Source organism: Fopius arisanus, unplaced genomic scaffold, assembly GCF_000806365.1.
Source record: "Fopius arisanus strain USDA-PBARC FA_bdor unplaced genomic scaffold, ASM80636v1 scaffold00043, whole genome shotgun sequence".
Lineage (NCBI taxonomy): Eukaryota > Metazoa > Arthropoda > Insecta > Hymenoptera > Braconidae > Fopius > Fopius arisanus.
Genome location: NW_011887782.1, coordinates 1 through 9,256, shown reverse-complemented (window position 1 = coordinate 9,256; position 9,256 = coordinate 1). Strand labels below are relative to the sequence as shown.

Genomic DNA, 9,256 nt, shown 5'->3' with positions numbered 1-9,256 from the left:
CTCCCCCACCTCGCCAACACCCCCTCCATAGGTATTTTCCAACCCCCTCGGTACCTGGTGACTAGGGGTGGGGTTCCTTCGACCCAGCGGGCAATCAATTCCAAACTCAAATGAAATACTCGAGTGAAATATGAGATTGCCCGTCCTGTCTGGCCCCTCAGATTCCCACCCCCTCGCATACACCTTCTCTTTACCCGCCCCTCCTCGACGAATAATTCAATTTGTTTGTTCATAAAAATGAATGGGAAGAATGAAATTAATTTATCCTGCTTTTATTTTTCATTTTCACGCCGCCGATGTATTCCGGGATCTTTGGAGTTTACAGTAATTGTCAATAATTGAATTCCGTTATTATTTTGTTAAAAACAAGTTAATTATTCATTAATTGTTTTTACTTACGAATGATAACATCTGGGAATTGATCAACATTGGTCCGATATTTACTTTCTCAGCCAACCGAATTAAATTGATCATCAAATTATTAGTTTAGAAAAATGAAACTATTAACGCATTTTGGTTTTCGGTTCGTTGTGGTTATTTCATGAAATATCTGGAAACCCGTGGGAGATACTGAAATTTTCATAAGAACCTTTTCCGTAGAACTAATCAAGGCCCGCAGAAAACATCATAACGAAAATTCCGGCATCTCCCTTAATTTCGGAGATATTTCCAAAAAACCTACCCCACGATTTTCCACTGACATCGATTTAATTAAAAAATCACAGAATACAACTAACAAAATAAATTCTTCGATCCTCAGGTTCTCGCCCTGGAATGCTCAATGGTGAAATTCTTCAAGCCATGATTCAGGGGAAATATCTGAACCACAGGATGCATTAGTGCTCATTCACGCCGAAATTCACATGATTATTCCAGCTGGTACCATTGATGGAGAAGCGGTAACTAATCCAGCGGTTGCATTCCAAAGTTGGTAATCAAGCGCTATTTGAGAGCGTTGATCAAACGCTCTGATCGAAATCGTTCTATCCACTGGTTGTTGGTAGTTGCGATTAGATGTTCTGCGGGGGATAATAAAGGTCGAACTTCTGAGAGAGAATTCGTACCCAAGTCTTCCCTGTGATCATCGAAATCGAATCGTTCAAGAGGTCAGTACTCAAACGGCCAGAATCACTCGTTGACCTAACACCTGAGTCACCCCTAAACATTTTCCCCCAGAGGATCTCCCCAAATCATCCCCAAGAAATTCAATTCCCCCTATCCGAAAATATCATCAACCACAAATATTTTTTTCTCAGCCATTACGACGATTCAATGACAATTTCCATTATTTGTTATTTAACAATTATTGTTATTATTGGTTTACTTGTACTTTCATTTGTAGTTCTGAACAATTCATTCCGAACTTTCAGTAATTTCAATATTAACGGAGGCCATCGTAAATTCTGAGAATATATTGCCCAGAATAAAATAGCATCCACAAACTTCTGTTTGAATTTTCCATTCGCCTATAAATTTTCATAAATTTCTAAATTGATTGCCTCCCACTCATTTTTCGTTATTTTCACCGAGAAAACTCAGGTATTTCATCGTAATGAATCTCATCATTTTCCTCCGACCGAAGAACCAGGAAAATTCATATCAGGGGTGTTAAAATATCCCCTATATCAATATCAATTTAATTCAAACCTGGAGACCGCCAATAGCGGCTCTTTCTCCAGGTACTCTTTCTCATGAAATGAAACTGTCATCTCTGAAAAGATGAGTAATGAAAACATGAGAAATTGTTCTGAAGGGGGAATTCCCCTAGCCAAGAAAAATAGTGGGGGGAAAACACTGTCTTACCCCCTTCCCCTCCGGCAGTTTCATTTCAAAGTTTCAAAGGGAAAACTAGAAATACTTTAACTCAGAATGAAATTTCGAAAGGAAGAGGATGAGGTGGAGGAAGTTTCCCCCTTCCACCGGGTTGGAAAAATTTGTAATATGAGACTCCACGATGGAATGTATATTTGGTTTTCCAGTTGGTTGAATATCAAACTTTTTCCCTTGAAAATTCTTCTTCATTGATTCTTATTTTTCCTCCAGTCATTGAATTAACATGAGTTTGAAGAGTTTACGTGAATGCAAATGCTGGAAGACATTTTAACAGACCAAGTCCCTAACTGCCATTTTGATGAACAATTATTATTCAAATTCTATTCGTTATTTACCCAAACTCAACTACACTATTAATTCCTTAGAATTTATTAATTTATTAAATCTAATGCACATGAAAGCTCTAAAATATTGTTTAAAAAATATTGTCAAAGTCTGTCCACAAAACCAATCGTATTTTTATTGCTTTAGTTATCTCATTTATTTCGATATAAGTTATTATTTCGATATTAGTTTAGTTTTAATTCGGTAGGAATGTAGAAATGAATATTTCTCGCGTTATAATCCACTCAATAGGCAAAAGCTCGTAAATAATGAAAGCATCTATAACTCAGGTTCGAATAAATTTTAGTGGAATTGTTTTTGACGGGCCTTTATTTTTACGAAATTTTTTTGTCGGATTTTTTTCGACAGGATTTCGTTGTCGCGGGTGTTTTGGGCATGAACCGATGTAAATTGCCGATGACATCTTAATCGATTGATTGAATGGCTAAAGAGTCCCTAAAGTCTCGGAAAGAAATTTTATTCAAACGTGTCCCATGCCGTGTAGCCGTTTGGTAAAGTGCAATGGAAAATCCTCCCCCAAAGGCTGTTTGGAAAAGCAATATTGTGAATATGCGATGGAGTGGTCTGAGGTGAAAAAGGAATAAGGGGTGGCTCAGATGAGAAGGGGGTGCCCCAACGTGTAGAGAAGTAGAGTGAGGAATCAATACGTCATTTAGGCTGTTACCATGGTAGCACACAATCCCCTTCTCCTCTTTTACCCCATCCTTCAGACCTCCCTCTGTTGCAGTTCCACCTGCTACACAGCATCCCTTGTGATCACCAAGATGACTGTTTATTCACTCGAACAAAACAAATCGAAGAATCCAACAGGACTTGAGCGATAAATTGTCCTTTTAAGCTCCTTAGAATCAACTTTGCCATCTCCGTGCAAACTGCTTAGGAATAAATTACACATTTGCCTAACTTGTAAATCTATTGGATCAGTAAACCCTATTTCTAACAACTTTATCCTGTAATCGAGCAATTTGTTGTACAAGTTAAACAATCGGGAACTGAGGGCTTGGGGATTAAGCTGAGTGTCACGTTAAATCTGTGACTATTAACGAGGGACTCCTTGTTAAGTGGCTCAAGGAGAATTTCACGACATCCGAGTACTTTCCAGAGTCAAGAATTTTATTGTTATTTTAACGCATCATTATTTCAGGATTATGTTGTAACGCCGAGAGGGAAGGAGAATCATTTTACAAAAAAAAATTCAGTTTAGATAAATCGAAAAAACTTTGCAGGAATTTATCTCTGCATCTGACCGAGATAACAAAAATACTGTAATAACATTTTTTGCAGCTCTGAATTTACCCCATAAAAAAGGTTATCACAAAAATTTCGGTATCACCCCTAAATCCCGAGATATTTATTAAAAACTGGACAGCAGTGAAAATCATATAAATTTAATTCTCAAGAATTCCTCTTCCAACTCAAATAATCTAATAAATTAATTGATAAATATATTAGAACATACCAGAACTTTTCGAAAGGCCGAATAAAATATACATAAATAGTTTAAATTTCTTCGTCAATGTGCGAATAAAGTTATTCCGTTTATTATTCCATTGATAATTACAAAATAGATTTCCAATAAAAAAATTGTCAAAGAAAAATTAATTCTCGTTTAATATCGATTTAATGTTATTTCCTGGGTCGATTGAATTTCCAGGCTGGTTGACATGTTTCCTTATCTCCAGTTATTAAATTCACATTGGGCTTTGTACTCTCACGAGCACCTACGCAGGTGTATCTGCACCGAAGACAATAGAGAGAGGTGGAATGGGAATTTATCGAGTTATTCACGATAATGCAATATTACTTACCCTTTGTCATATAACGAGCAATACGGCAGACTGAGAGATCTTGCAAATGTCCATAAACTGTCGACTGTCCATCCGTTTAAGGGACACTTAATAACAATCGATGAAATGCTCGTCTGTCTCGCGAGATTATGATAGACCCCGCTATCTTTACTCCTCGATTTTATTCCCAGCAGTAAAAATTTTATATCTGGATGGGATGCTTCCAGATTCTTTGTCGCCTCCTGAGGCGGCAAGTTCATAGTTATTACGTTCAGATTGTATCTGAAGGAATATTAGTTAAATCAATACTCACAGTAATCTAATATTAACCTTCATTACACTGAATTTATGAAAAATATGTAATAACATTTTTCATTAACTCATTCATTCAAGTTTTTTTCCTGCGATTTAAGATCGATAATTTTAGATGAATTGATATTAAAATCATTTTTTAATTCCAATTATCTGACAATGTAGAAAGAATTTTGGACAAAGAGCAATAAATATGATAAATTGGTATTAAAAGAGTATTAAAAATACCTGGAGGTAATATCTTTGACAAAGTTCTCGACTTCAGGGAACCACTCCTCATTTTTGAACATGATGACATTAATTTTCGAAGAATTCTTCAACTGCATTTGCGCTACGTGGGCTAAATGGAGGAGTACTGTGGACTCTACGCTGCCATCGAAGCAAATTGCAACTTCCTTGGGTTTCTCGTAGAGTTTTCTGAGGGGAAATTACGAGAGAAGTTCAGAGGATGATGCAAACGCCCTTCCTCTCGTTTAAGATGGTTTAATAGTGGAAAGTGCCGAGTAAATACTACCTTAGCTCTTCCAGTGTCTTTCCGTAGTCATCACACTGACATTCGTCCATAAATGCCAAGAATTTTTCATGGGAGTCGACATGGGGATGTTTGTCATAATTTACGAATATCTCTCGTGGAAGTGAACTCCTGAATCTTTCCTGTGCCCTCAGTGTTTCATCCTCGCTGTCACTCTCAATCGTCACTCTTGCTTTGTAATAACTGAAATTTACAGTTCAATTTTTTAAAAATAGTTTTTGACTTAAAAAATGAAATTACATAGGAGAAAGAAATTATAATGACGATTATCATAATAAAAATAAAATTCTTATGAGTTCCTACCTTTCTCCAGTGATTGGATAAGATCCAAAAGCGACATTAGGGAATTCCTTAGCGACTTTAGTTAAAACATCAGCAAAAGACTCTTCTTTAGAATCCAGGAACAGCTCTCTCTTAACAAATTTTTCCCCCTTGAATAATTCCTGAAACAATTCTGAATTCAATGAAAAAGAAAGATTTCAATCTTTTCTGTGATGGAATTGATATTATCAGTGTCGCTACCTTGCAGAGGCTTTGGAAAAGTCTTTCCAGGTAGACTGGAGATCCCGGGAACACATAAACATTTTCGACATTGACACAAGGGAATTTGAGACATTCTCCAGTCTCCTGGTGCTTCCCGAACCTGAGAACAGCTTTCTTGGGGACATGTGCCATTTTAAAAGCTGGGGATTTCTCGTCCTGAGTTCTGTAAACATCCTGGACGATTCCCACGATTGTTGGATGACAGTGCAGAGAATCATTGAAGGCCTTCGCCAGTCCCTCGAACGTCATGTCGTCGTGAGTCGGACCAATTCCTCCGGAAGTTATAACGTATTTATATTTTCCAGAGAACTCCATTATCTCGTTTGCTATCAAATCCACGTCATCACTGATAACAGATATTTTCTCTACCTTCACTCCACACTCCCATAACAACGAGCACATGAAGAAGGAGTTCGTATCCTTCACTTGGGCTTTTAGAATCTCATCTCCAATTACTGCAATTGAAAATTGATATCTGCAATTGTAATTAATATCTTTTCAGGGAGAGCCTCTCGGAAGAAATGTTATAAAACTTTTATGTGGAAAATTCGATTCCCTACAAAAAAAATCTTTTGACATTTTTCTGTACAATGACTCGTTATCGAGATAAAGGCGAATGTACTCTCGATTATTACTAATCAATTTATCCAATAATCACTCACTAATTAATCCAGCGTTGAACTTGTCCCCGGATTTACTGAATGGCCTTGCGGCAATACTGGCGTATCTTCTCAAATTACTGATAGATAAATTACGAAGCAGGTACTGACAAATTTGCAACATTTTCGTCACTTATAAATCCACAAGTAAAAAAAAATCCATAAAATACTTCAAAGACTTTTCATGATTATCTCGAACCAGTGATTATCACCCGTGAATTTAGACATTGACCACCACAACGACCGAAACCTTGCACTTCTCAGGTGATATTCGAGGTTAGGGCTGAACAATCAGCTGATGCTGTCCTGTGCTGCTCCTCCAACAGTGAAAGACCAAAAAAATAATAATAAAAAACTCCCACATTCTCAAACCCTGAATGTTGATGCATTTTACACAATAGTATTAAATCAACAAAAACACAAATGAGATAAACACAATGAGCGGTTCACTGTTCCAGCAAACTGTGAAGACACCAAAACAGCTGTACAAGTTTCTTCTTCGTTCGTGTGAACAATTACCCAGTGCTCCCCAGGCATTTTACAAACACTCGATCAAGCAGGTGAACCATAAACAACAAAAATTAATAATTATTTGACAATTATTCGTTTCCTGAACGTAAATAGCAAGAGTTCATGTGCTTTCAACCCCAGAAATTCCAATCATAGATCAATTATTTCCTCTCCAACAATTTGTCCACTTTAAAATCATGAACTTCCTGTTAATTTTTATTGCATAATGATTATTAATTGAATATGTAATCAATGTATCTGATATTATTATTATATTGCACGTTACATGGATAAAGAATTTAGTTATGTGTTATCACGTTATTAATTTAATAATAATTGATGTTGCAGAGTTTTAAACAACATGTTAATGAGCCAGACCCTGAGAGAGTAAAACAAATTATGGAAAAATCCCTGAGTGATGCTGAATGGTTCTTCAAGAAGGTATTAATTAATTTGATCATCTACTGATTGTATTTGCTGAATTAGATATCAACTAATTATTAAATAATTATCGCATTGATCCCATTATTTTTTGCAGTACAAAATCGACGTGAACGTTCTCTTATCAAAAACCTTCAAATAATACATCAGGCCCCCAAGAAAGCCATGGAATTCCTCGATTTATCAGCTCAAAAGCTCAATGGGCCCCTTGAACAATTCTGGAAGACAATTGAAGTCTGGATAAACAACCCTCACTTAATTAATCGTCGAGTTTTATCCTCAGTCACCCTCTGGAGATTTCAACTGGCCCGTAACGAGGAAAACTTCCTCGACAAAATCGAAAATATTTCTTCAGACCACTTGTCTCCAGTCCTCTCGGACATTTTTCCCCAGAATTCACTACAAAAGGACGTGAATCCATTTGAAAATCCTGAAAACAATTATCTACTCGTCAGAAAATTATTTCCCCGTGATGAAGCCAATTATTCCACAACCCTTGATTTTTTTATCCTGGATGGGCCCAACACCTCTGTCACGTGGGCCTCGAGGAATTTAAACCCAGAGAAACGATCTCTAGGCTTTCGAGTCCCCTGCAGGATCATTATGCAGGAATCAACTATTAAATTATCTGTTGGAAATAATTCAAATGGATCTATAGACAACGGAAACGTCACTTGGTTGAAGGAGAGACTGTTCCCTAAACTGATAAAGTGGATTGAAGCTGATCCTCGGAGGAATACTCTGGTTGATGGATCGTTAAACCTCGTGTGTCCAGAAGAATACACGAACTTGTATAATACTCTGAAGAAAAAATATGGGCCTGAACTTGTAGCAAAGTGGCCTGAGTGCACAGACCCCGCGAAATTTGTCTACGAAGACGTTGCAATTGCCTCTTATTTGATTTTACTCTGGGAAGAGGAGAGGAGAGACAAGGGATTTCATGAGAAACAGTCGTTTTTAGATCTTGGGTGTGGAAATGGACTGCTCGTGTATATTTTGACGAGGGAGGGCTATCCAGGGGTTGGGATTGACCTGCGGCGACGAAAAATCTGGGATTTATTCGCAGACACGAGATTAGAGGTGTTTTTTTTTTTCTTAAACTGTAGTAATTTTTGAAAAATGTGTTCATCCACTCATTAATATTTTTTCAGGAAAGAATAATAATTCCATCATCAAAATCGCTGTTCCCTGAGACTGATTGGCTAATTGGTAATCACTCGGATGAACTTACCCCCTGGATCCCAGTGATAGCAGCTAGGAGCTCGTACACATGTAGATTTTTTCTGTTGCCATGTTGTGCCCACGAATTTGACGGTCGGAAATACCAGAGAGACTCGGCCTCCAGCAGTCAGTACTCCGAGTACCTGAAGTACATTAAAACAGTCTGTGAGACCTGTGGCTTCACTCCGAAAGTCGATAGACTACGAATTCCCTCCACCAAGCGAATTTGCCTGATCGGTCAGGCCCGGAATTACCCCGAGGAAGAGACGCACTCCCAGGACATGAAAATCGAGAAAATGATCACAGCAAGATCCCTGAACCCCGCAGGGACCGAGAAAACAAACGAATGGACGACTGACTTCAAACCTCGAGAGGTTGTCGAGAGGGTCAGGAACTGTACCCAGATCGATCGCAACGTCATCAAGGAGATTGTGGAGCTGGTGGCCAAGGAACTCCTCCGAAAGACACGAAAAATCAGTCTGGATCATTCAGGAAACTCCGGAAAGCTGTGGAACGCTGGGGGACAGTTGGGACTCGCTGAAATAGCGAAAATTGTAACTCCTGAGAGCCTCAAGCAGCTGAAAAATGAGTGCGGGGGTCTCCAGACTCTCATTAAAAATCACAGCCACATTTTCCAAGTGGTGGATGGGTCTGTGCAATTCAGAATTCCTGGCTCTGCTTCCAATCCTAAGAGAAAAAAATCGGGGAGATCGAAAATCGTCGTGAGGGTCAAGCCCTGTTGGTTCTTTGGAAATCATCCTGACGGCTGTCCTCTGGCTGATGACTGTTGCAACTTCAAGCACTCGACGCAAACTGATATGAGTAATAAAGTAGTTCGTTAAATACTTCTGTACTGATTTATTCATTTCTGTGGTGTCTGCCCCTTAGCCGACTCGGTACTGCCTCAGTAGCAGTCCCGCTGTCAAAGGGACCAATCGACAGGATGAATGTTATTTTCAGCGTTACGAAATTGGTATTCATTTTCTCATAAAAACTCGATTTTCTCGCGTTCTATGCGTCCTAGCGCAAAAATACGCCCAGATTCGTAAAGGGCGCGACGAGACGCATCGATT

At 38.4% G+C, this 9,256-nt stretch overlaps 2 protein-coding genes across 4 annotated transcripts; one reads left to right on the top strand and one right to left on the bottom strand.

Annotated features, from left to right (window-relative positions):
- Nucleotides 1-3,677: 3,677 nt before the first annotated feature.
- LOC105266943 (FAD synthase) lies at nucleotides 3,678-6,449 on the bottom strand. Of its 3 annotated transcripts, none has more exons than XM_011305457.1 (7): nucleotides 6,015-6,449; nucleotides 5,332-5,807; nucleotides 5,113-5,252; nucleotides 4,792-4,992; nucleotides 4,506-4,694; nucleotides 3,987-4,247; nucleotides 3,678-3,913 (listed from the first exon to the last, which is right to left on the bottom strand). In XM_011305457.1, the coding sequence occupies exons 1-7, from the start codon at nucleotides 6,133-6,135 to the stop codon at nucleotides 3,805-3,807; spliced, it is 1,497 nt and encodes a 498-aa protein (XP_011303759.1). In that variant the 5' UTR covers nucleotides 6,136-6,449; the 3' UTR covers nucleotides 3,678-3,804. The 3 variants fall into 3 exon arrangements, with proteins under 3 accessions (XP_011303759.1, XP_011303760.1, XP_011303761.1); XM_011305458.1 differs by having other exon boundaries at nucleotides 5,332-5,827; nucleotides 6,015-6,105; XM_011305459.1 differs by lacking the exon at nucleotides 3,678-3,913 and having other exon boundaries at nucleotides 4,080-4,207.
- Nucleotides 6,450-6,479: 30 nt separating this feature from the next.
- On the top strand, nucleotides 6,480-9,028 carry LOC105266945 (probable tRNA (uracil-O(2)-)-methyltransferase). Its single transcript, XM_011305461.1, has 4 exons — nucleotides 6,480-6,571; nucleotides 6,870-6,962; nucleotides 7,060-8,042; nucleotides 8,114-9,028. The coding sequence occupies exons 2-4, from the start codon at nucleotides 6,947-6,949 to the stop codon at nucleotides 9,023-9,025; spliced, it is 1,911 nt and encodes a 636-aa protein (XP_011303763.1). The 5' UTR covers nucleotides 6,480-6,571; nucleotides 6,870-6,946; the 3' UTR covers nucleotides 9,026-9,028.
- Nucleotides 9,029-9,256: the final 228 nt, after the last annotated feature.

Excerpts from the sequence above, each read along its gene's own strand:
- LOC105266943 (XM_011305457.1), bottom strand. The coding sequence starts at position 6,135 with ATGTTGCAAATTTGTCAGTACCTGCTTCGTAATTTATCTATCAGTAAT. Across the intron at positions 4,993-5,112 it reads TATCCAATCACTGGAGAAAG|TTATTACAAAGCAAGAGTGA; the intron begins GTAGGAACTCAT and ends TGTAAATTTCAG. Across the intron at positions 4,248-4,505 it reads GTCAAAGATATTACCTCCAG|ATACAATCTGAACGTAATAA; the intron begins GTATTTTTAATA and ends ATATTCCTTCAG.
- LOC105266945 (XM_011305461.1), top strand. Across the intron at positions 8,043-8,113 it reads TCGCAGACACGAGATTAGAG|GAAAGAATAATAATTCCATC; the intron begins GTGTTTTTTTTT and ends ATATTTTTTCAG.